At 46.5% G+C, this 27,391-nt stretch overlaps 1 protein-coding gene across 3 annotated transcripts in view; it reads right to left on the bottom strand.

The window, feature by feature from the left end:
* The window catches only part of LOC124039908 (MAGUK p55 subfamily member 2-like), a 113,570-nt gene that overhangs the window by 37,753 nt on the left and 48,426 nt on the right, over positions 1-27,391 (bottom strand). Inside the window, exon 1 of one of the 3 annotated variants that reach the window (XM_046356457.1) lies at positions 21,900-22,017. The exons of 1 other annotated variant lie outside the window; for it this stretch is intronic. In XM_046356457.1, the coding sequence (XP_046212413.1) occupies positions 21,900-21,999 (100 nt within the window). In that variant the 5' untranslated portion in view covers positions 22,000-22,017. Of the gene's footprint in view, positions 1-21,899; positions 22,018-27,391 lie in introns of those variants that run through there. One more of the 3 variants, XM_046356459.1, reaches the window with a different exon arrangement.

Genomic DNA, 27,391 nt, shown 5'->3' with positions numbered 1-27,391 from the left:
GACTACCATCTAAGGCGAACATGGGCGTAGGCTTATCTAACTCTCTGAAAGGAATGTCATGTTTCCGAACCCATGCTTCGTCCATGAAACAACCCTCAGCCCCAGAGTCTATCAAGGCACTACATGTAGCACCCGAACCGGTCCAGCGTAGGTGGACCGACAAAGTAGTACAGGACCTTGATGGAGAGACTTGAGTAGTTGCGCTCACCTGTAGCCCTCCGCTTACAGATGAGCTCTGGCTTTTACTGGACATGAATTAACAAAATGTCCAGCAACTCCGCAATAGAGGCACAGGCGGTTGGTGATCCTCCGTTCCCTCTCCTTATTCGAGATGCGAATCCCTCCCAGCTGCATGGGCTCAGTCTCAAAGCCAGAGGAGGGAGATGGTTGCGATGCGGAGCAGGGAAACACCGTTGATGCGAGCTCTCTTCCACGAGCCCGGTGACGAAGATCTACCCGTCGTTCTATGCGGATGGCGAGAGCAATCAAAGAGTCCACATCTGAAGGAACCTCCCGGGAGAGAATCTCATCCTTAACCACTGCGTGGAGTCCCTCCAGAAAACGAGCGAGCAGCGCCGGCTCGTTCCACTCACTAGAGGCAGCAAGAGTGCGAAACTCAATGGAATAATCCGTTATGGACCGTTCACCTTGGCATAAGGAAGCCAGGGCCCTAGAAGCCTCCCCACCAAAAACTGAACGGTCAAAAACCCGAATCATCTCCTCTTTAAAGTTCTGGAATTTGTTAGAGCAATCAGCCCTTGCCTCCCAGATAGCTGTGCCCCATTCTCGAGCCCGGCCAGTAAGGAGTGAAATGACGTAAGCAACCCGAGCTCTCTCTCTAGAGTATGTGTTGGGTTGGAGAGAGAACACAATCTCACACTGCGTGAGAAAGGAGCGGCACTCAGTGGGCTGCCCGGAGTAGCAAGGTGGGTTATTAACCCTAGGTTCTGGAGGCTCGGCAGGCCAGGAAGTAACAGGTGGCACGAGACGTAGACTCTGGAACTGTCCAGAGAGGTCGGAAACCTGAGCGGCCAGGTTCTCCACGGCATGGCGAGCAGCAGACAATTCCTGCTCGTGTCGGCCGAGCATGGCTCCTTGGATCTCGACGGCAGTGTAACGAGCGTCTGAAGTCGCTGGGTCCATTCCTTGGTCGGTTCCTTCTGTCATGCAGGTGAAAGAGGACCCAAAAGCGACTTAACAGAAACAGAGTTTATTTAAATCCAAACAGGGAATAACAAAAATCCTCTAGTCTGTAGAGGGGAATAACTAGAGAAGCGGCCACAGACTGCAGGTCGCTTCGGGTAGGCGCAGGCCGTAGTTGATAGAGCCACCTGCTCACACGCAGCATCTGATGAAGGCAAAAAACACGACAGGACAGGGCGAAACACAATCACAGCATGGTGAATACAAAACAAGGAACCGACGGGACAGGAACGGATCACAAAGGAATAAATAGGGACTCTAATCAGGGGAAAGGATCGGGAACAGGTGTGGGAAGACTAAATGATGATTAGGGGAATAGGAACAGCTGGGAGCAGGAACGGAACGATAGAGAGAAGAGAGAGCGAGAGAGTGAGAGAGGGAGGGGGAGAGAGAGGGATAGAAGGAGGGAAAGAACCAAATAAGACCAGCAGAGGGAAACGAATAGCATGGGGAGCACAGGGACAAGACATGATAATAAATGACAAACATGACACTGATAGCAGCAGTTGCGATGCGTTTGTAGCATGAACGTGTGTGTGTGTGTGCGTGGTGTGTATGCGCGTCTGTGCGGGCAGTCAGTTCAGTTCTGATGGCTTGTAGATAGAAACTGTCCCTGAGCCTGTTGGTATCAGACCTCATGTTCTGATACAGTCTGATGTCTTGTAGATAGAAACTGTCCCTGAGCAACCTTAATGATGGAGTTGGAAAAGTGTTCTGCCACGCAGTCGTAGGTGAACAGGGAATACAGGAGGGGACTAAGCATGCACCCCTGATGAGCCCCCTTGTTGAGAGGCAGCGTGGTGGATGTTTCGTTGCCTACTCTCACCCCCTGGAGACGACCCATCAGGAAGTCGGATCCAGTTGCAGAGGGAGCTGTTCAGTCCCTGGGTCCTGAGCTTAGTGATGACCTTGGAGGGCTGGACGCTGAGCTATAGTCAAAGAACGAGTCAGCCTATAGGGAGCAAGTAAGAGGTGTCATGACAACAACCTCCTTCTCGACGTCAGCAAAACAAAGGAGTTGATTGTTGACCTAAGGAAGCAGAGGAGGGAACATGCCCCGATCCACATCAACGGGACTGCAGTAGAGAGAGTATGCAGTTTTAAGTTCCTCAGCATCCACATCACCGAGGACTTGTCATGGACCAACAACAAAAACAACTCTTGTCAAGAGGGAGCAACAGCGTCTCTACTTTCTATGGCGGCTGAAGAAATTCGTCATGCCACCCCCGGTCCTCTCAAAATACTACTGCTGCACCATTGAGAGCGTCCTGACCGGTTGCATCACGGCCTGGTACGGGAATGGCTGCTTCCATGACGGCAAGGCGAAGATGGTGAAGATGGCCCAGTACATCACTGGGACAGTGCTCCCACCCATCCAGGACATCTACATGAAAGAGTGCCTGAGGAAGACATGCAGCGTCATCAAGGACCCCACACACCCCAGCCATGAGCTGTTCACTCCCTTACCATTGGGCAGACTGGTTCGGAGCATGAGGTCTGATACCAACAAGCTCAGGGGACAGTTTCTATCTACAAGCCATCAGACTGTATCAGAGCATGAGGTCTGATACCAACAGGCTCAGGGACAGTTTCTATCTACAAGAGATCAGACTGTATCAGAGCATGAGGTCTGATACCAACAGGCTCAGAGACAGTTTCTATCTACAAGCCATCAGACTGTATCAGAGCATGAGGTCTGATACCAACAGGCTCAGAGACAGTTTCTATCTACAAACCATCAGACTATATCAGAGCATGAGGTCTGATACCAACAGGCTCAGAGACAGTTTCTATCTACAAGCCATCAGACTGTATCAGAGCATGAGGTCTGATACCAGGCTCAGAGACCGTTTCTATCTACAAGACATCAGACTGCTGAACACTGAAACTGAACTGACCACCTGTTCTGATTCTCCACACCTTAGCACACATGTACTCACTCATGTACACACCCACACAGACATACACAGACACATATTCAGTGGGTGTACAAAACATTAGGAACACCTTCCTAATATTGAGTTGCACCACCGTTTGACCTCAGAACAGCCTCAATTCGTCGGGGCATGGACTCTACAAGGTGTCGAAAGAATTCCAAAGAGATGCTGGCCCATGTGGACTCCAATGCTTCCCACAGTTGTGTCAAGTTGGCTGGATGTCCTTTGGGTGGTGGACCATTCTAGATGCACACGGTAAACTGTTGAGTGTGAATAATCCAGCAGCGTTGCAGTTCTTGACACACTCAAACCACTTATATCTTTTGAAAGTGTGGAACTGTGGGAAGCATTGGAGTCAACATGGGCCAGCATCCCTGTGGGAACACGTTTGACACGTTGTAGAGTCTATACCTCAATTAATTGTGGCTGTTCTGAGGGCAAAGGGTGCAATTCAATGTTATGAAGGTGTTCCTAATGTTTTGTACACTCAGTGTATTACTCCACCAAGGACAGGCTCTAAATAGTAGCTAAAAGGAATAGGTCAAGTAAATCAAGTCACTCTACCAATAAAAGCAGGAAGTTGTCAAAAACAACTATTCTCACGCTTGACTTAACCCCGGTTTAACAGAGTGAACATTGGGTCTGCTAAAGCAGTCAGTGGGATTACCACATTCCACCCGCTTCAATAACAATAACAGCCTAAAATGGCCGACAGACGGAGACTTGGCCGCTAGCCAATCACAAAAGGTAAAACTACGGCAAATAATGCTCCCTCCTTGTCCATTTCTGCCCAAAACAACAGCATGAGGCATATGGCACAATGGCATAACGAAAACCATACAGTGGGTTTGCTGGGTTGTAATAACCTCTGTTTGCTTAAGAGAAACAGGTAGACATATTTAAACTAGAAAATACCTAGAAATATAATAGGTAGAGGGGACTGCCTTGAGTCACCCAGCATTCGTGCATTATCATACTACGTGGTCACCTCAACAACAATAAAACGCTGCGCTGTTCTGTGTGACTGAAACGTTCAGAGTTGTTGTTGTTTGTGGTTCTGGTATGGGAACACAGTGGGGAACATTAACCTCATAGTATTAGCAGAGGTTGCTATGGAGCTCTGTGGCTCAAGTGAGCGAGACAGGGATAGGGGCAGAGGTTGCTATGGAGCTCTGTGGCTCAAGTGAGTGAGCCAGGGGCAGTGGGTGTTTTTGTTGTGTAGTGACTCCACATAGGGAATATACTATTCTAAGATCTGTCTGTTGTTGTCATGCCATACATATGTCAGAAGAGTTGCCTAAAGTACATTCAAATCTCCAATATGGAGCACCTGACAACAACAGGATGTACTGTGGATATAGTTTTTTTTAGAGGATTGAAGGATGTAGGAAATGCAGACTAATAATGTCTAAAGACAAAGCTATGGCTTAAACATTTGAGTTTGCTGAAGAACTACACAGTAATTCACACTGGCATGTCTTGAGGGTTTTAACAGGTAGTGTTTCTGTAGGCTATTTGGGTAGTTTCCCTGAAATCCTCTTCGACTTTGCTCGCTCTGAGTAAATCCATGAGCTGTTTGATATGACTGTAAGGAATTGCTGTTAAATGGCTTTTTAGAAGTAAGTGCACTGCCATGGAGCGATTTATAAATCAAATACATTTCAAATGAACAATTACTGACACCCTAAATTGCCTAAATGATCTATCGGCAGTAAGACTTTTACAACATTAGATTTGACTGAGAAATGATGAAACAGTTAGAGGCAGTAGACATAAAATAAAAATATTTCCTGCTTTCCACGGAGTTGTGTAATTAAACTAAGGCCTCCAGTAAAGATGATGACTGCCAGTAGACAATATTCAGTAAATGTTTTGGAGTGGTGCTTATTCCTGAGTGGTATGTCCCTGATTAGCAATTTGGAATGGAACATGCACTTTTAATCACTAGCTTTCATTATTGTATGTGCTGTGCTGTGTTTCTGAACTTGGAACACTTGAAGAAAAACCTGATGTTTGTGTGCAGTACATGTGCATGCAGTGTGTGTGTATCTGTGCGCATTTGTGTGCATATGCATGGAGACAATATACAGTATGTGTGTTGCATATTCTGACAGTTAAGATATTTCCAACCCCCCTTCCCTGGAGAACACAACCAGCCCTCTAAGGGCTTACAGTTTAGCAGCCATTGACACCACAACATCTCCATGGTGATGGTCGTTGTCCCAGTCTACGTGCCTCAGGGCTCATACCTCATTATCAAGCTGAAGGTCACCAGCCCAGACAACAACCAGTGATATTTAGCTCCCATTATATTTAATCCGAGCATGTCCAGGATAAAACAACAGGGTTGAAAAACAGCCTTATTATATGATGGCTGTCGGGGAAGAAACAATGTAAAAGGTGTGACACACTTTGTTCATTTCTATAATTACACTTATAATATATAATCACATGTCAATAGCAATGTGACCTGGCATTACATGACGTGACAGAGATGAAGACGTCACCATTGTCACTAAAACCATCATTGGGTCATTGAAAATGGCTACATAACACCCAGGTATTATTATCATCGTTAACAAACCACACAATCAGATCAGGATGTAAGACTGTCACCGTCAGTCCAATACACTCAGCAGTCACCCTTCTATGGCACCACACTTCTATTCCTGACAGCCTAATCATACATGAAAACTCCCCTTACTTATCGTCAATGGTGCTGAAGGCCTGCGTCCCAAATGGCACCCTAATCCCTTTATAGTACACAACGTATGGCCAGAGCCGTATGGTTATCAGGGCACTATATAGGGAATAGGGTGCCATTTGGGACGTACGCAATGATGTCTTTCCTGGGCCATTACCGATTGTGCATATCATTGAGTGTTTCAATGTGACAGGTCCTGGTACAGAGAGAGCAGAGAGAGAGGGATGTTGTTTGAAGGTTGTGTCTCTGTCTCCGAAACTCCCAAACGTGACCGCTCTGAGAAGTGCACTGTTGCATATGAATCCCCGCATAGCAGCTCCCACAGAATACACAATGCCCTGGGTAGGAGGGAGGTCCTGTGACAGTGTTGCGTTAGGAGGTAGGCGAAGGAGTCAGGTGCAAGAGAGCAGAGATGTCTGAGATGCGTACTTTTAATAGACAAGTCCACCAAATACAGTTATGGCACAATCCAAAAGTCAAACGCCCTCGACAACAGACACACCCGTTACTCACGCAAGGAGGAACAAACAAGCTCCTCAATAACACTCTAATTAAATGCGTATAACAAAAGAAAATTGGGCACAACCTCACTGAGGTACATCACAAAATAAAACAATACCGCACAAACCTGGGCAGGCAACAGGGTAAACATATACACACAGAAATGAAGGCAAATGAAACCAGGTGTGAAAGAACTAAAAGACAAAACAAACGGAAAAGGACAAAAGGATCGGTGATGTCTAGTAGGCCGGTGACGCCGAGCGCCGCCCCAACAGGGAGAGGAACCACCTTCGGTGGAGGTCCTCAATGAAGGACTAATGTGGATGTACTGACAGACTGTGTAGTTCATAGGACTGTGTTGTCTGTCACGTCAACTTGTATTGGAAGATGCTGTACATCTCGATCTCACTGTGTTATACAGCAGTATGCACCACGTGCATTATCTTACTCATTCCTCATTCACCTCTCTCTTGCTGTTTATATAATGTATATAATGGCATACACTGAACACAAACAGAAAAGCAACATGCAACAATTTCAAAGAGTCTACTGATTTACAGTTCATATATTGGCTCATCACACTCTAGTGACACCTTGTGGCGGGCCGGGCGCCCGCAAGCTGTTTCTGATCGTTAGTTGTTAGCCGGGTTAATCGAGCAGTGTGTTAAAAAGCAGCTCGGCTAGGCGGATCATGTTTCGGGGGACGCATGACTCAACCTTCGCCTCTTCCGAGCCTGTTGGGGAGTTGCTGCGATGAGAAAAGATTGTAACTACTAATGGTGGAGAAAAGGTAGGGCCGTTGACCAGAAAGCTAGTCAGTATCTTGTGACCACCATTTGCCTCATCCAGTGCGACACATCTTCGCATAGAGTTGACCAGGCTGTTGATTTGTGACATGTGGAATGTTGTCCCACTCCTCTTCAATGGCTGTGCAAAGCTGCTGGATATTGGCGGAAACTGGAACACGTTGTCGTACACGTAGATCCAGAGGATTCCAAACATGCTCAGTAGCTGACATGTCTGGTCAGTATGCAGGGCATGGCAGGACTGGGCTTCCAGGAATTGTGTAAAGATCCTTGCGACATGGGGCTTTGCATTATCATTCTGAAACATGAGGTGATGGCGGCGGATGAATAGCACAGCAATGGGCCTCTGGATCTCATCACGGTACCTCAGTGCATTCAAATTGCCATCGCTAAAATACAATTGTGTGTGTTCGTTGTCTGTAGCTTATGCCTGCCCATACCATAACCCCACCGCCACCAGGGGACACTCTGTTCCCAATGTTGACATCAGCAAAGCACTCACCCACACTGCCCAATCTGGCCGGTACAGTTGAAACTGGGATTCATCTATGAAGAGCACACTTATCCAGCATGCCAGTAGTCATTGAAGGTGAGCATTTGCCCACTGAATTCGGCTATGACACCGAACTGCAGGGTGGTCAAGACCCTGGTAAGGACGACAAGCACACAGATGAGCTTCCCTGACAGTTTGTGCAGAAATTATTTAGTTGTGCAAACCCACAGCTTCATCAGATGTCCAGGTGGCTGGTCTCAGACAATCCTGCAGATGAAGGATGTGGAGGTCCTGGGCTGGCGTGGCTATAGGTGGTCTGCGGTTGTGAGGTGGCTGGTCTCAGACAATCCTGCAGGGGAAGAAGGATGTGGAGGTCCTGGGCTGGCGTGGTTATAGGTGGTCTGCGGTTGTGAGGTGGCTGGTCTCAGACAATCCTGCAGATGAAGGATGTGGAGGTCCTGGGCTGGCGTGGTTATAGGTGGTCTGCGGTTGTGAGGTGGCTGGTCTCAGACAATCCTGCAGGGGAATAAGGATGTGGATGTCCTGGGCTGGCGTGGTTATAGGTGGTCTGGTTTGTGAAGTGGCTGGTCTCAGACAATCCTGCAGATGGATGTGGAGGTCCTGGGCTGGCGTGGTTATAGGTGGTCTGCGGTTGTGAGGTGGCTGGTCTCAGACAATCCTGCAGGTGAAGGATGTGGAGGTCCTGGGCTGGCGTGGTTATAGGTGGTCTGCGGTTGTGAGGCCGGTTGGACATACAGCCAAATTCTATTAAAAAAATAAGTTGCAGGATGCTTATAGACGAGGAGAAATGCTCACTACATTTACATTACATTTACATTTAAGTCATTTAGCAGACGCTCTTATCCAGAGCGACTTACAAATTGGTGCATTCACCTTATGACATCCAGTGGGACAGTCACTTAACAATAGTGCATCTAAAACTAAAAGGGATGTAAACAAGTTTGTGCGTAACATTTGAGAGAAATACGCTTTTTGTGTGTATGGAACATTTCTGGGATCTTTTATTTCGGTTCATGAAACATGGGACCAACACTTTACATGTTGAGTTCATATTTATGTTCAGTGTATTATGATAGTCAATGCAACATCATGTCTAACAAAGGCACATGATTCTAGTACGTCCTGTGAAAGCTTCATGGTCCATTTGGACCCCTATCCATTTGTACAGCGATACATTTCCTTAGTGGCTGTGATTTCAGTGACTGAACATATTTCTTAATTTCTTTATTTTGTTATTTTTCTGGATTATGTGTGTATTGTTTGATTTTTATTGCTATATTATACTGCACTGTTGGAGCTAGAAACACAAGCATTTCGCTGCACCTGTGTCACGCCCTGGTCGAAGTATTTTGTGTTTATCTTCATTTATTTGGTCAGGCCAGGTTGTGACATGGGTTTTTGTATGTGGTGTGTATGTAGTGGGATTGTAGTTTAGTGGGGTGTTCTAGGTAAGTCTATGGCTGTCTGAAGTGGTTCTCAATCAGAGGCAGGTGTTTATCGTTGTCTCTGATTGGGAACCATATTTAGGCAGCCATATTCTTTGGTTGTGTTGTGGGTGATTGTCCTTAGTGTCTTGATGTCCTTGTCTTGTGTTAGTTTACACAAAGTATAGGCTGTTTCGGTTTTCGTTATGTTTATTGTTTTGTAGTGTTTGTGTTTATTCGTGCTAACGTTGTTTATTAAACATGGCTCGCAATCTACACGCTGCACTTTGGTCCGACTCTCCTTCACCACACCTAGAAAACCGTTACAGAATCACCCACCACAGGACCAAGCAGCGTGTCAACAGGCAGGAGCCGCAGGAGAAGCAACAAAGGCAGCAACAACGGCGCAATGAGGAATGGACATGGGACGATATATTGGATGGCAAGGGTTGCTACACATGGGAGGAGATCCTGGCGGGAAGGGATCGCCTTCCATGGGAACAGGTGGAGGCAGCGAGGAGAGCAGAGGCAGCCGGAGAGAGGAGCCGGCGATATGAGGGAAGACGGTTGGCAAGGATGCCCGGGAGTCAGCCCCCAAAAATTCTTGGGGGGGGGGCTCACAGGGAGTATGGCTACGCCAGGTAGGAGACCTGCGCAAACTCCCTGTGCTTACCGGGGGGCTAGAGAGACCGGGCAGGCACCGTGTTATGCTGTGGTGCGCACGGTGTCTCCAGTGCGGGTGCATAGCCCGGTGCGGTATATTCCAGGTCCCCAGTGCGTCTCCTTGGGCCGGCTTACATGGCACCAGCCTTGCGCTCGGTGTCTCCGGGTCGCCTGCATAGCCCAGTGCAGGCTATTCCACCTCGCCGCACTGGCAGGGCGACCGAGAGTATTCAACCAGGTAAGGTTGGGCAGGCTCGGTGCTCAAGAGCTCCAGTGCGCCTGCACGGTCCGGTCTATCCAGTACCACCTCCACACCCCAGCCCTCCGGTAGCAGCTCCCCGCACCAGGCTTCCTGTGCATGTCCTCGGTTCAGTACCACCAGTGCCAGCACCACGCATCAGGCCTACAGTGCGCCCCGCCTCTCCTGCGCTGTCGGAGTCTCCCGCCTCTCCAGCGCTGCCGGAGCCTCCCGCCTTTTCAGCGCTATCAGAGCCTTTCTCCTCTCCTTTCTCCTCACCCAGCATTCGTGCATTATCAAACTAGGTGGTCATCTCAACAACAACAAAACGCTGCAATGTTCTGTGTGACTGAAACGTTCAGAGTTGTTGTTGTTTGTGGTTCTGGTATGGGAACACAGTGGAGAACATTAACCTCATATTATTAGAAGAGGTTGCTATGGAGCTCTGTGGCTCAAGTGAGCGAGACAGGGATAGGGGCAGAGGTTGCTATGGAGCTCTGTGGCTCAAGTGAGTGAGCCAGGGGCAGTGGGTGTTTTTGTTGTGTAGTGACTCCACATAAGGAATATACTATTCTGAGATCTGTCTGTTGTTGTCATGCCATACATATGTCAGAAGAGTTGCCTAAAGTACATTCAGATCTCCAATATGGAGCACCTGACAACAACAGGATGTACTGTGGATATAGTTTTTTTTGAGGATTGAAGGATGTAGGAAATACAGACTAATAATGTCTAAAGACGAAGCAATGGCTTAAACATTTGAGTTTGCTGAATAACTACACAGTAATTCACACTGGCATGTATTGAGGGTTTTAACAGGTAGTGTTTCTGTGGGCTATTTGGGTAGTTTCCCTGAAATCCTCTTCGACTTTGCTCGCTCTGAGTAAATCCATGAGCTGGTTGATATGACTGTAAGGAATTGCTGTTAAATGGCTTTTTAGAAGTAAGTGCACTGCCATGGAGCGATTTATAAATCAAATACATTTCAAATGAACAATTACTGACACCCTAAATTGCCTAAATGATCTATCGGCAGTAAGACTTTTACAACATTAGATTTGACTGAGAAATGATGAAACAGTTAGAGGCAGTAGACATAAAATAAAAATATTCCCTGCTTTCCACGGAGTTGTGTAATTATACTAAGGCCTCCAGTAAAGATGATGACTGCCAGTAGACAATATTCAGTACATGTTTTTGGAGTGGAGCTTATTCCTGAGTGGTATGTCCCTGATTATGTTATGCAGATGAATGAGGACCCAAAAGCGACTTGGCGAAAACAGAGTCTTTAATCCAGTAACGGAAATATGCAATACTCCTAGACAAATCGGAGCGGTAAATAAAGCATAAAAAACAATTCCACTCGTAATTACGAGAACAGACTGGAGACTCGATCATAAACTGTAGGTTGCCTCGGGAAGGCACTTGACCGTAGCAGACTCAGACACCTGCTCACCACGCAGCATCTGAGGGAAACACGACACGACAGGGCGATACAAAGACACAGCACGGTGAACAATATACAAGGATCCGACAGGACAGAAACGGAAAACAAGGGGAGAAATAGGGACTCTAATCAGGGGAAAAGATAGGGAACAGGAGTGGAAAGACTAAATGATTGATTAGGGGAATAGGAACAATTGGGAGCAGGAACGGAACGATAGAGAGAAGAGAGAGAGGGAGGGAGAGAGAAAAAAGGGAACGAAGCTAAAAAGACCAGCAGGGGGAAAACGAACAGAAGGAAAAGCAAAATGACAAGACAATATAAGACAAAACATGACAGTACCCCCCCACTCACCGAGCGCCTCCTGGCGCACTCGAGGAGGAATCCTGGCGGCAACGGAGGAAATCATCAATCAGTGAACGGTCCAGCACGTCCCGAGACGGAACCCAACTCCTCTCCTCAGGACCGTAACCCTCCCAATCCACTAAGTATTGGTGACCCCGTCCCCGAGAACGCATGTCCATGATCCTACGTACCTTGTAAATAGGTGCGCTCGACAAGGACGGGAGGGGGGAGGGAAGACGAACGGGGTGCGAAGAAAGGGCTTGACACAGGAGACATGGAAGACAGGATGGACGCGACGAAGATGTCGCGGAAGAAGCAGTCGCACAGCGACAGGATTGACGACCTGGGAGACACGGAACGGACCAATGAACCGCGGAGTCAACTTACGAGAAGCTGTCGTAAGAGGAAGGTTGCGAGTGGAAAGCCACACTCTCTGGCCGCAACAATACCTTGGACTCTTAATCCTACGTTTATTGGCGGCTCTCACAGTCTGTGCCCTGTAACGGCAAAGTGCAGACCTCACCCTCCTCCAGGTGCGCTCACAACGTTGGACAAACGCTTGAGCGGAGGGAACGCTGGACTCGGCAAGCTGGGATGAGAACAGAGGAGGCTGGTAACCCAGACTACTCTGAAACGGAGATAACCCGGTAGCAGACGAAGGAAGCGAGTTGTGAGCGTATTCTGCCCAGGGGAGCTGTTCTGCCCAAGACGCAGGGTTTCTGAAAGAAAGGCTGTGTAGTATGCGACCAATCGTCTGATTGGCCCTCTCTGCTTGACCGTTAGACTGGGGATGAAACCCGGAAGAGAGACTGACGGACGCACCAATCAAACGACAGAACTCCCTCCAAAACTGTGACGTGAATTGCGGGCCTCTGTCTGAAACGGCGTCTAACGGGAGGCCATGAATTCTGAACACATTCTCGATGATGATTTGTGCCGTCTCCTTAGCGGAAGGAAGTTTAGCGAGGGGAATGAAATGTGCCGCCTTAGAGAACCTATCGACAACCGTAAGAATCACAGTCTTCCCCGCAGACAAAGGGAGACCGGTAATGAAGTCTAGGGCGATGTGAGACCATGGTCGAGAAGGAATGGGAAGCGGTCTGAGACGACCGGCAGGAGGAGAGTTACCTGACTTAGTCTGCGCGCAGTCCGAACAAGCAGCCACGAAACGGCGCGTGTCACGCTCCTGAGTCGGCCACCAAAAGCGCTGGCGAATAGAAGCAAGAGTGCCTCGAACGCCGGGATGACCAGCTAACTTGGCAGAGTGAGCCCACTGAAGAACAGCCAGACGAGTAGAAACAGGAACGAAAAGAAGGTTACTAGGACAAGCGCGCGGCGACGCAGTGTGCGTGAGTGCTTGCTTAACCTGTCTTTCAATTCCCCAGACTGTCAACCCGACAACACGCCCATAAGGAAGAATCCCCTCGGGATCAGTAGAAGCCACAGAAGAACTAAAAAGACGGGATAAGGCATCAGGCTTGGTGTTCTTGCTACCCGGACGGTAAGAAATCACAAACTCGAAACGAGCGAAAAACAACGCCCAACGAGCTTGACGAGCATTAAGTCGTTTGGCAGAACGGATGTACTCAAGGTTCTTATGGTCTGTCCAAACGACAAAAGGAACGGTCGCCCCTCCAACCACTGTCGCCATTCGCCTAGGGCTAAGCGGATGGCGAGCAGTTCGCGGTTACCCACATCATAGTTGCGTTCAGATGGCGACAGGCGATGAGAAAAATAAGCGCAAGGATGAACCTTATCGTCAGACTGGAAGTGCTGGGATAGAATGGCTCCCACGCCTACCTCTGAAGCGTCAACCTCGACAATGAATTGTCTAGTGACGTCAGGAGTAACGAGGATAGGAGCGGACGTAAAACGTTCTTTTAGAAGATCAAAAGCTCCCTGGGCGGAACCGGACCACTTAAAACACGTCTTGACAGAAGTGAGAGCTGTGAGAGGGGCAGCAACTTGACCGAAATTACGAATGAAACGCCGATAGAAATTAGCGAAACCTAGAAAGCGCTGCAACTCGACACGTGACCTTGGAACGGGCCAATCACTGACAGCTTGGACCTTAGCGGAATCCATCTGAATGCCTTCAGCGGAAATAACGGAAACCGAGAAAAGTAACGGAGGAGACATGAAAAGAGCACTTCTCAGCCTTCACATAGAGACAATTCTCTAAAAGGCGCTGGAGAACACGTCGAACGTGCTGAACATGAATCTCGAGTGACGGTGAAAAAATCAGGATATCGTCAAGGTAGACAAAAACAAAGATGTTCAGCATGTCTCTCAGAACATCATTAACTAATGCCTGAAAAACAGCTGGCGCATTGGCGAGACCAAACGGCAGAACCCGGTACTCAAAATGCCCTAACGGAGTGTTAAACGCCGTTTTCCACTCGTCCCCCTCTCTGATGCGCACGAGATGGTAAGCGTTACGAAGGTCCAACTTAGTAAAGCACCTGGCTCCCTGCAGAATCTCGAAGGCTGATGACATAAGGGGAAGCGGATAACGATTCTTAACCGTTATGTCATTCAGCCCTCGATAATCCACGCAGGGGCGCAGAGTACCGTCCTTTTTCTTAACAGAAAAAAACCCCGCCCCGGCCGGAGAGGAAGAAGGCACTATGGTACCGGCGTCAAGAGACACAGACAAATAATCCTCGAGGGCCTTACGTTCGGGAGCCGACAGAGAGTATAGTCTCCCCCGAGGAGGAGTGGTCCCCGGAAGGAGATCAATACTACAATCATACGACCGGTGAGGAGGAAGGGAGTTGGCTCGGGACCGACTGAAGACCGTGCGCAGATCATGATATTCCTCCGGCACTCCTGTCAAATCGCCAGGTTCCTCCTGAGAAGTGGGGACAGAAGAAACGGGAGGGATGGCAGACATTAAACACTTCACATGACAAGAAACGTTCCAGGATAGGATAGAATTACTAGACCAATTAATAGAAGGATTATGACATACTAGCCAGGGATGACCCAAAACAACAGGTGTAAAAGGTGAACGAAAAATCAAAAAAGAAATAGTCTCACTGTGGTTACCAGATACTGTGAGGGTTAAAGGTAGTGTCTCAAATCTGATACTGGGAAGATGACTACCATCTAAGGCGAACATGGGCGTAGGCTTGTCTAACTGTCTGAAAGGAATGTCATGTTTCCGAGCCCATGCTTCGTCCATGAAACAACCCTCAGCCCCAGAGTCTATCAAGGCACTGCATGTAGCACCCGAACCGGTCCAGCGTAGATGGACCGACATAGTAGTACAGGATCTAGATGGAGAGACCTGAGTAGTAGCGCTCACCAGTAGCCCTCCGCTTACTGATGAGCTCTGGCTTTTACTGGACATGAATTGACAAAATGTCCAGCAAGTCCGCAATAGAGGCACAGGCGGTTGGTGATCCTCTGTTCCCTCTCCTTAGTCGAGATGCGAATACCTCCCAGCTGCATGGGCTCAGTCTCTGAGCCAGAGGAGGGAGATGGTTGCGATGCGGAGCAGGGAAACACCGTTGACGCGAGCTCTCTTCCACGAGCTTGGTGACGAAGATCTACCCGTCGTTCTATGCGGATGGCGAGAGCAATCAAAGAGTCCATACTGGAAGGAACCTCCCGGGAGAGAATCTCATCTTTAACCACTGCGTGGAGTCCCTCCAGAAAACGAGCGAGCAGCGCCGGCTCGTTCCAGTCACTAGAGGCAGCAAGAGTGCGAAACTCTATAGAGTAATCCGTTATGGATCGATCACCTTGGCATAGGGAAGCCAGGGCCCTAGAAGCCTCCCTACCAAAAACTGAACGGTCAAAAACCCGAATCATCTCTTCTTTAAAGTTCTGGTATTTGTTAGAACAATCAGCCCTTGCCTCCCAGATAGCTGTGCCCCACTCTCGAGCCCGGCCAGTAAGGAGTGATATGACGTAAGCAACCCGAGCTCTCTCTCTAGAGTATGTGTTGGGTTGGAGAGAGAACACAATATCACACTGGGTGAGAAAGGAGCGGCACTCCGTGGGCTGCCCGGAGTAACAAGGTGGGTTATTAACCCTAGGTTCCGGAGGCTCGGCAGACCAGGAAGTAACAGGTGGCACGAGACGAAGACTCTGGAACTGTCCAGAGAGGTCGGAAACCTGAGCGGCCAGGTTCTCCACGGCATGACAAGCAGCAGACAATTCCTGCTCGTGTCTGCCGAGCATGGCTCCTTGGATCTCGACGGCAGTGTTACGAGCGTCTGTAGTCGCTGGGTCCATTCTTTGGTCGGATCCTTCTGTTATGCAGATGAATGAGGACCCAAAAGCGACTTGGCGAAAACAGAGTCTTTAATCCAGTAACGGAAATATGCAATACTCCTAGACAAATCGGAGCGGTAAATAAAGCATAAAAAACAATTCCACTCGTAATGACGAGAACAGACTGGAGACTCGATCATAAACTGTAGGTTGCCTCGGGAAGGCACTTGACCGTAGCAGACTCAGACACCTGCTCACCACGCAGCATCTGAGGGAAACACGACACGACAGGGCGATACAAAGACACAGCACGGTGAACAATATACAAGGATCCGACAGGACAGAAACGGAAAACAAGGGGAGAAATAGGGACTCTAATCAGGGGAAAAGATAGGGAACAGGAGTGGAAAGACTAAATGATTGATTAGGGGAATAGGAACAGCTGGGAGCAGGAACGGAACGATAGAGAGAAGAGAGAGAGGGAGGGAGAGAGAAAAAAGGGAACGAACCTAAAAAGACCAGCAGGGGGAAAACGAACAGAAGGAAAAGCAAAATGACAAGACAATATAAGACAAAACATGACAGATTAGCAATTTTTGATGGAACATGCACTTTTAATCACTAGCTTTCATTATTGTATGTGCTGTGATTCTGAACTTGGAACACTTGAAGAAAAACCTTAAATTCCCACTTTCAACCACACATCTAGACTACGTCAAATATAATTCAAAATGCCATGCAGCACAAGAGGTATTGTAATTATCAATTGAGCCAGCCATGTGTGCAAATGGAGTTCTAGTTTGTGAACAGAGTCTCGAGAGTTGAAGTCAACATTCACCCAGTGACGCAGTAACTTCACTGTGTCAACAGATTTGGGCTGATGTTTGTGTGCAGTACATGTGCATGCAGTGTGTGTGTATCTGTGCGCATTTGTGTGCAAATGCATGGAGACAATATACAGTATGTGTGTTGCATATTCTGACAGTTAAGATACTTCTAACCCCCCTTCCCCGGAGAACACAACAAGCCCTCTAAGGGCTTACAGTTTAGCAGCCATTGACACCACAACATCTCCATGGTGATGGTCGTTGTCCCAGTCTACGTGCCTCAGGGCTCATACCTCATTATCAAGCTGAAGGTCACCAGCCCAGACAACAACCAGTGATATTTAGCTCCCATTATATTTAATCCGAGCATGTCCAGGATAAAACAACAGGGTTGAAAAACAGCCTTATTATATGATGGCTGTCGGGGAAGAAACAAATGAAAAAGGTGTGACACACTTTGTTCATTTCTATAATTACACTTATAATATATAATCACATGTCAATAGCAATGTGACCTGGCATTACATGACGTGACAGAGATGAAGACGTCACCATTGTCACCAAAACCATCATTGGGTCATTGAAAATGGCTACATAACACCCAGGTATTATTATCATCGTTAACAAACCACACAATCAGATCAGGATGTAAGACTGTCACCGTCAGTCCAATACACTCAGCAGTCACCCTTCTATGGCACCACACTTCTATTCCTGACAGCCTAATCATACATGAAAACTCCCCTTACTTATCGTCAATGGTGCTGAAGGCCTGCGTCCCAAATGGCACCCTAATCCCTTTATAGTACACAACGTATGGCCAGAGCCGTATGGTTATCAGGGCACTATATAGGGAATAGGGTGCCATTTGGGATGTACGCAATGATGTCTTTCCTGGGCCATTACCGATTGTGCATATCATTGAGTGTTTCAATGTGACAGGTCCTGGTACAGAGAGGGCAGAGAGAGAGGGATGTTGTTTGAAGGTTGTGTCTCAGTCTCCGAAACTCCCAAACGTGACCGCTCTGAGAAGTGCACTGTTGCATATGAATCCCCGCATAGCAGCTCCCACAGAATACACAATGCCCTGGGTAGGAGGGAGGTCCTGTGACAGTGTTGCGTTAGGAGGTAGGCGAAGGAGTCAGGTGCAAGAGAGCAGAGATGTCTGAGATGCGTACTTTTAATAGACAAGTCCACCAAATACAGTTATGGCACAATCCAAAAGTCAAACGCCCTCGACAACAGACACACCCGTTACTCACGCAAGGAGGAACAAACAAGCTTCTCAATAACACTCGAATTAAATGCGTATAACAAAAAAAATGGTGCACAACCTCACTGAGGTACATCACAAAATAAAACAATACCGCACAAACCTGGGCAGGCAACAGGGTAAATATATACAAACAGAAATGAAGGCAAATGAAACCAGGTATGAAAGAACTAAAAGACAAAACAAACGGAAAAGGACAAAAGGATCGGTGATGTCTAGTAGGCCGGCGACGCCGAGCGCCGCCCCAACAGGGAGAGGAACCACCTTCGGTTGAGGTCCTCAATGAAGTACTAATGTGGATGTACTGACAGACTGTGTAGTTCATAGGACTGTGTTGTCTGTCACGTCAACTTGTATTGGAAGATGCTGTACATCTCGATCTCACTGGGTTATACAGCAGTATGCACCACGTGCATTATCTTACTCATTCCTCATTCACCTCTCTCTTGCTGTTTATATAATGTATATAATGGCATACACTGAACACAAACAGAAAAGCAACATGCAACAATTTCAAAGAGTCTACTGATTTACAGTTCATATATTGGCTCATCACACTCTAGTGACACCTTGTGGCGGGCCGGGCGCCCGCAAGCTCATTCTGATCGTTAGTTGTTAGCCGGGTTAATCGAGCAGTGTGTTAAAAAGCAGCTCGGCTAGGCGGATCATGTTTCGGGGGACGCATGACTCAACCTTCGCCTCTTCCGAGCAGGTTGGGGAGTTGCTGCGATGAGAAAAGATTGTAACTACTAATGGTGGAGAAAAGGTAGGGCCGTTGACCAGAAAGCTAGTCAGTATCTTGTGACCACCATTTGCCTCATCCAGTGCGACACATCTTCGCATAGAGTTGACCAGGCTGTTGATTTGTGACACGTGGAATGTTGTCTCACTCTTCTTCAATGGCTGTGCAAAGCTGCTGGATATTGGCGGAAACTGGAACACGTTGTCGTACACGTAGATCCAGAGGATTCCAAACATGCTCAGTAGCTGACATGTCTGGTCAGTATGCAGGGCATGGCAGGACTGGGCTTCCAGGAAATGTGTAAAGATCCTTGCGACATGGGGCTTTGCATTATCATTCTGAAACATGAGGTGATGGCGGCGGATGAATAGCACAGCAATGGGCCTCTGGATCTCATCACGGTACCTCAGTGCATTCAAATTGCCATCGATAAAATACAATTGTGTGTGTTCGTTGTCTGTAGCTTATGCCTGCCCATACCATAACCCCACCGCCACCAGGGGACACTCTGTTCCCAATGTTGACATCAGCAAAGCACTCACCCACACTGCCCAATCTGGCCGGTACAGTTGAAACTGGGATTCATCTATGAAGAGCACACTTATCCAGCATGCCAGTAGTCATTGAAGGTGAGCATTTGCCCACTGAATTCGGCTATGACACCGAACTGCAGGGTGGTCAAGACCCTGGTAAGGACGACAAGCACACAGATGAGCTTCCCTGACAGTTTGTGCAGAAATTATTTAGTTGTGCAAACCCACAGCTTCATCAGCTGTCCAGGTGGCTGGTCTCAGACAATCCTGCAGATGAAGGATGTGGAGGTCCTGGGCTGGCGTGGTTATAGGTGGTCTGCGGTTGTGAGGTGGCTGGTCTCAGACAATCCTGCAGGGGAAGAAGGATGTGGAGGTCCTGGGCTGGCGTGGTTATAGGTGGTCTGCGGTTGTGAGGTGGCTGGTCTCAGACAATCCTGCAGGGTTAGAAGGATGTGGAGGTCCTGGGCTGGCGTGGTTATAGGTGGTCTGCGGTTGTGAGGTGGCTGGTCTCAGACAATCCTGCAGATGAAGGATGTGGAGGTCCTGGGCTGGCGTGGTTATAGGTGGTCTGCGGTTGTGAGGTGGCTGGTCTCAGACAATCCTGCAGGGGAAGGATGTGGAGGTCCTGGGCTGGCGTGGTTATAGGTGGTCTGCGGTTGTGAGGTGGCTGGTCTCAGACAATCCTGCAGGGGAATAAGGATGTGGAGGTCCTGGGCTGGCGTGGTTATAGGTGGTCTGTGGTTTGTGAGGTGGCTGGTCTCAGACAATCCTGCAGATGGATGTGGAGGTCCTGGGCTGGCGTGGTTATAGGTGGTCTGTGGTTGTGAGGTGGCTGGTCTCAGACAATCCTGCAGATGAAGGATGTGGAGGTCCTGGGCTGGCGTGGTTATAGGTGGTCTGCGGTTGTGAGGCCGGTTGGACATACAGCCAAATTCTATAAAAAAATAAGTTGCAGGATGCTTATAGACGAGGAGAAATGCTCAATAAAAGGGATGTAAACAAGTTTGTGCGTAACATTTTAGAGAAATAAGCTTTTTGTGTGTATGGAACATTTCTGGGATCTTTTATTTCGGTTCATGAAACATGGGACCAACACTTTACATGTTGAGTTCATATTTATGTTCAGTGTATTATGATAGTCAATGCAACATCATGTCTAACAAAGGCACATGATTCTAGTACGTCCTGTGAAAGCTTCATGGTCCATTTGGACCCCTATCCTTTTGTACAGCGATACATTTCCTTAGTGGCTGTGATTTCAGTGACTGAACATATTTCTTAATTTCTTTATTTTGTTATTTTTCTGGATTATGTGTGTATTGTTTGATTTTTATTGCTATATTATACTGCACTGTTGGAGCTAGAAACACAAGCATTTCGCTGCACCTGTGATTACATCTGCAAATCTGTGAACGCTGCCAATAAACTGTTATTCGATTTCAATGACCAACAACAATCAATGCAAACAGCATGAACACGCATGCAGTAGAGTATGCAATATAGGACTGGGAATTGCCAGAGACCTCATGGTACAATTTTATCACAATACTTAGGTGACAATACAATATGTATTGCCATTCTCACAATTCTATATGTATTGCGATTCGATACAGTGATTTTATTACCATATATCTGCTGCAGAGAAACAAGAAAGCCATGAGAAAACACATTTTTAACAGTCATGGAAATAAAAGTTCTTAAAAGCAATTAGTTGCCTATTTTAAAAGAATATGGCGAACAAGCTATGCAGGTACAGCCAACTAGTGCAAATATAACATTACGATATTCTCAAAACGATACAATATATCTTCAAAAAGAATATCCCGATATGTAACTATCATTTTTTCCCCAATCACTAATGCAATACAGAAATATTTAACACCATCAATTATGGATATAATGTAGACGAGCACTTCCCCCACACACTCATTCAACTTTGTCAGGCACAGCGATTTACTGTTACAGGGCAGCCATATTTGTCATAAAGAGTAGAATGTTTTTTTTATCACAGAAATACAATCTAATAGAGTGATTCTATTTCTATGGCCATTTGAGGGCTGTGTTAAAAGTACTACATGTTTTCTCTCTGTGGACTCTCACTTTCCCCTAGTCATAATGGACATTGGATCAATACATAGTTTAGCTAGTATGTAATAATTACACTTTATCAATGGTCAAATCAAGGACAGTAATGCCATACAACAATAGAAGTATTCCCACATGCTTGAGATTCTTGTTATTTCTGACATCGGGTGAAGACAGACTCCCACCTCACAGCAATGAGTCTCACACATCCACACCCTATTGGGATCTCATCTGTCTGTACCTAGACCAATACATAAACAACATCCAAGAAGTAAGTGGAGCACATCCATAGATGAGCCATAGAATCCAAACCCTCATCCCTTCACCGTAGATGAACCACAGAGTCACAACCCTTATCCTATCACCATATAGTCCATACCCTCATCCATTTACTATGACCCCCATCAACATTAGCATCACCTCAGCCCTCTGTCCTTACCTTCCCCACTGAGTTCCAGGCCCTCCAGGGACATGACAAAGTCCTCCACCTCCTCCTCCTCCTCCTCCAGGGAGAGTCTTCCAAACAGGCTGCCAGCCATGTAGACCACCCACCGACGACTCATACACTCACAACTGAGAAGCTCCTCCCCTCCTCTTTATCCTTCCCTTCCACAGAGCGCCTCTATCTCCCTCTCTCTCTCTCTCTCTCTCTCTCTCTCTCTCTCTCTCTCTCTCTCTCTTCTCCTCCCAATAGCTACAGCTCCTGAGAGCTGCCAAGGCTGATTGAGCCTCTCCCTCTGAATGGAAGCCTCTCAGAGGAGAGAAGGAGGGGGAGATAGAGAGAGTGGGGGGGGGGGGTAGAGCGATGCTTCTCTAGAGAGACAATATGAGAGGTGTGATGCTTGGAAATGGGGAAACAAGACACAATAATCTTCTACTACCGGCCACTGCTCAGTATGTGTGTGTGTTGGGAAAGAGAGCAGGGGGGCTGAGAGAGGGATCTTCTGATTGGAATTTATACCTAGAACTTCCTTCCTGTTTAGTGACATCACCACAGTTCACCACCCATTGGATGTGTCCTAATTAGAGGTATTCACAGGCCCACCCAAGACTCTACCTGGGACTCAAATCATCCGGGTCCAAAAATATTTTCCTTTTTGTCAGGGTCCGGTCCTGTTTGTTTGTCATCTGTCCTCGGGTCTATGCAACTACAGCTAATATACCAAGAACGGACCCAACCACGGCTCTGCCTAGCCTATAACATACACTGAACCAAAATATAAACGCAACATTTAAAGTGTTTCATGAGCTGAAAAAAAGATCCCAGAACTGTTCCATACGCACAAATAGATTATTCTCAAAAACAAATTGCACAAATTTGAATACATCCCTGCCAGTGAGCATTTCTCCTTTGCCAAGATAATCCATTCATCTGACAGGTGTGGCATATCAAAAAGCTAATTAAACTGCATGATCATTACACAGGTTCAGCTTGTGCTGAGGACAATAAAATGCCACTGTAAAATATGCAGGTTTGTGTGTGTATATATATATATATATACAGTGGGGCAAAAAAAGTATTTAGTCAGCCACCAATTGTGCAAGTTCTCCCACTTAAAAAGATGAGAGAGGCCTGTAATTTTCATCATAGGTACACTTCAACTATGACAGACAAAATGAGGAGAAAATCGAGAGAATCACATTGTAGGATTTTTAATGAATTTATTTGCAAATTATAGTGAAAAATAAGCTTTTGGTCAATAACAAAAGTTTATCTCAATACTTTGTTATATACCCTTTGTTGGCAATGACAGAGGTCAAACGTTTTTTTCAAACACCTGAAACCCCACCTCTTTAAGGAATACCTAGGATAGGATAAAGTAATCCTTCTCACCCCCCCCCCCCCTTAAAATATTTAGATGCACTATTGTAAAGTGGCTGTTCCACTGGATGTCATAAGGTGAATGCACCAATTTGTAAGTCGCTCTGGATAAGAGTGTCTGCTAAATGACTTAAATGTAAATGTAATGTAAATGTTTTCTTTAAGTCTTCACAAGGTTTTCACACAATGTTGCTGGTATTTTGGCTATGAAGTCATCCCCACAGTGACTGTATGTACATACCCCAACCAGAAGCCATGGATTACAGGCAACATTTGCACTGAACTAAAGAGTGGAGCTGCTGCTTTCAAGGAACTGGACTCTAACCCGGACACTTATAAGAAATCCCACTATGCCGTACAGGCGTACCACACTGGCTCCGACGCTCATCGAATGTGGCAGGGCTTGCACTATCGAGAGCATCCTGACGGGTTGCTTCACTGTCTGGTATGGCAACTGCTCTGCCTCCTACCGCAAGGCACTACAGAGGGTAGTTGTCAAGACTCCGACCGAAGGTGGCTCCCCTTCCCATTCGGGTGGCGCTCGGCGGTCGTCGTCGCCGGCCTACTAGCTGCCACGGATTATTTCCTCCCCCTCCTTATGTGTTTATTGAGTGCACCTGTTTTGAGTTGGGTATAATTAGTGAGGCTTTATTCACCAGCCGGCCCGCCTGGTTCCTTGTGCGGGATTAATTATTGTGACCTTCTGTTTTGTGCAAACTTGTGTGCACGTCTATGAGTTACGTGTTTTCCCATTTCGTGGGTTTTTCTGGACAGTTTAAGTCCCTCTGTTTGGGGCGTTTTGTTGTATTATACGCCCTGTGTTGGCTTATGTTCGCCGTTTTTTGTGCATTAAAGTAGCACTCCCCTGAACGCTTTGCTTCCTGCGCCTGACTTCTCACCCATCACACTCAGAACGTTACAGTAGTGCTTACGGCCCAGTACATCATCGGGTCCAAGCTTCCTGCCATCTAGGACCTCTATACCAGGCGGTGTCAGAGGAAGGCCCTAAAAATTGTCAGACTCCAGCCCCCCTAGTCATAGACTGTTCTCTCTGCTACCACACGGCAAGTGGTACAGGAGCGCCAAGTCTAGGTCCAAGAGGCTTCTAAACAGCTTCTATTCCCAAACCATAAGACTCCTGAACATCTAATAAAATGGCTACCCAGACTACTCTCTCTTATTGTCTATGCATAGCCACTTTACCTATCTCTACTACATGTACACCTCTGTACCGGTACCCCCTGTATATAGCCCCGCTATTGTTATTTACTGCTGCTCTTTAATTATTTGTTATTCTTATCTCTCACTTTTTGGGGGACTTTCTTAAAACTGCATTGTTGGTTCAGGGCTTGTAAGTAAGAATTTCACTGTAAGGTCTACTACACCTGTTGTATTCGGCGCATGTGACAAATAACATTTTATTTGATATATATTTTTGTTCAGTATATTTATTTTACACTAAATAGGTGAATGTATTGACTTATAGATGCCTAGCCAACATGCAAAGATATATTCGTTAAAGGTCCAATGTAGCCATTTATTTCTCAATATAATATCACATTTCTGGGTAACAATTAAGTACTTTACTATGATTGTTTTTAATTAAAATTGTCAAAAAAGCCATTTTTCAATGGTCCTAGCTCTCGCCGGAATTAGCGACAAACAGTTTTTGTGGTCCCACTTTAACCTAATACAATTATAAAGGCTTTAAATAGCATACATACAGGTTTTATAATCAATGCTTCACAAATCATCTATAATTGTATATCGTGCTACATAAATGGGGTATGAACATAGTGCGTTATGTCAGATTTAGCAAATAACCCTTCAGTGGGAATTGTTATGTCACCCCTTTATAGACCATTTAGAATATGACATACGCTTGATATGTGAGGCATTTATGTAGTGATTATGAAACGTTTATGTATGCTATATAAAGCTTTTAATTGTACTCCGTTTAGAGTGGGACCCCATTTTTACATGGTCCTTGGAGACAGATAATTGACTGAAAGGAAGGTGTTGTGGCATGCATGTGTAGTGACTGTATGCATCCCTTGTTGGACTTGCTGTCAGAAGCCTGCCTCTTTGAGTGATTGGACCTGCATCCCCGTCCCTACACTGCTTTGGCGGTGTGTGTGTCAGGGGGGTTGGCTCCAACGACCCCGTGCCCGACAGCGTGTTGAGTGATGGCATAGGTAGCATTAGAGCTACCCCTCCCCCAATCCACAGTATTATCCCAACCTCATCATTTTAAAATATATATAAAACACAGGAAATCAAATGTTTTTGACTGCACTGGGCCTTTAACCAGAAGAGCAACTTGGCTGATAAACATGTTTTTGGTTCCAACTGTTTGGATCATACTGAAATAAGCTCACATAGTTCCTGTCAAAAACTCCAAACTCCACACAGTTGTCACGATATTAATTTCCCACTGAGCAAACAATTTCTGTACTAACAGCAATCTTATAAATACATTTTTTTCAACTGTTCTGCCTTGTTATTATTCGACCATGCTGGTCATTTATGAACATTCGAACATCTTGGCCATGTTCTGTTATAATCTCCACCCGGCACAGCCAGAAGAGGACTGGCCACCCCACATAGCCTGGTTCCTCTCTAGGTTTCTTCCTAGGTTTTGGCCTTTCTAGGGAGTTTTTCCTAGCCACCGTGCTTCTACACCTGCATTGCTTGCTGTTTGGGGTTTTAGGCTGGGTTTCTGTACAGCACTTTGAGATATCAGCTGATGTACGAAGGGCTATATAAATTAATTTGATTTGATTTGATCAGGTTTTTGCATTGTTGGACCTTGTTTGTTTATTGAAATCTGTCAATAAAACTCATGAATACAACTGTTTATGTCAAATAGTTTTGTGTTCAACTTGTAGCCCTGGTTGTCCTGAAAATAAAAAGGTAATTGTGAGGCTAAATATAAGGGCTGGACATGCAGATAAATTAAAATGAAAGAAGTTAGAGTCTCGGGACTGATAGGGTTCAATTCCCTGAAGGTTTTGCCATGTTTGGACCCATTTTGTGACCTGATTTCTGCCTATCTGTACTTGCTATTGGACAGGGACAGGGCTCAGGGACAGTGGCAGAGACAAGGACAGTGAGAGGGAGAATGACATAAACAAGGACAGGGACACAGACAGACACAAGGACAAGGACAGATATAATAAATATCATGTTCATTTATCAATCCACTGGGAGGGGAAGTGAAGGAGAGAAGAGAGAGATGGAGGAGAGGGAAAATTGAGCTGTTTCCTTTTTATTTGGCTGGCTAAATCAATCTATTACCAAAAGTTGTATGGCCTCTGATCGAAAACATAAGTATATTGTGAGTTTGAGCTCATTATTATTATTATTAGGAGATGAATTTACTCTGATGGTAATTCAACTCCCCTGAGATAAATTCATCACCTCAGAGATATTGATTGTGCATTTATCAGGGATCAAGGTAAGGCTATCAAAGTGACATTGTTTATAGTAGCAACAGGCAAAGACAGGTCGAGGCAGGCAGGGGTCAAAAATCCAGGGTCCAGGGTGAGGCAAAGGTACAGGACGGCAGACAAACTAAGGGTCAGGCAGAGAGGTCAGGTGGACAGGTACAGGGTCAGGACAGGCAAAGGTCAAAAACCAGGAGGACGACGAAAGAGAGGCTGGGAAACAATAGAAGCTGGCAGGAAAAACGCTGGCAAACTTGAACGAACAAGACGAACTGGCGAACACAGGTATAAATACACAGGGGATAATTGGGAAGATGGGCGAGACCTGGAGGGGGGTGGAGACAAGGACAGGTGAAACAGATCAGGGCGTGACAGCATTACATTTGTTTAAAAAATGTCCCGCACATCAATCTATTTTTGTAAACTAGTCCAAGGGGAAGTCTCCCGACTGGAATTTTCAGTAACCTAGAATAAATTGGACCTCCAAACCATTTCTTGTCTCCCGTTTATGAAAAAGGATAGCATTTATCAGTGTAGATATTTTCGGTAATGGTATGCAGCCGGATACAATTACATTATGATTTGGAGAGAGTAGGTGGTTCATGCACTCAGTCAATGAACCTGCAACGTTTTTATGTGCAATGAATGGTTACAGTGCCTTCA

This window comes from Oncorhynchus gorbuscha, linkage group LG07 (genome assembly GCF_021184085.1).
Source record: "Oncorhynchus gorbuscha isolate QuinsamMale2020 ecotype Even-year linkage group LG07, OgorEven_v1.0, whole genome shotgun sequence".
Lineage (NCBI taxonomy): Eukaryota > Metazoa > Chordata > Actinopteri > Salmoniformes > Salmonidae > Oncorhynchus > Oncorhynchus gorbuscha.
The sequence above is the reverse complement of the archived record's forward strand: the minus strand, read 5'-3'. Positions and strand labels throughout refer to the sequence as shown.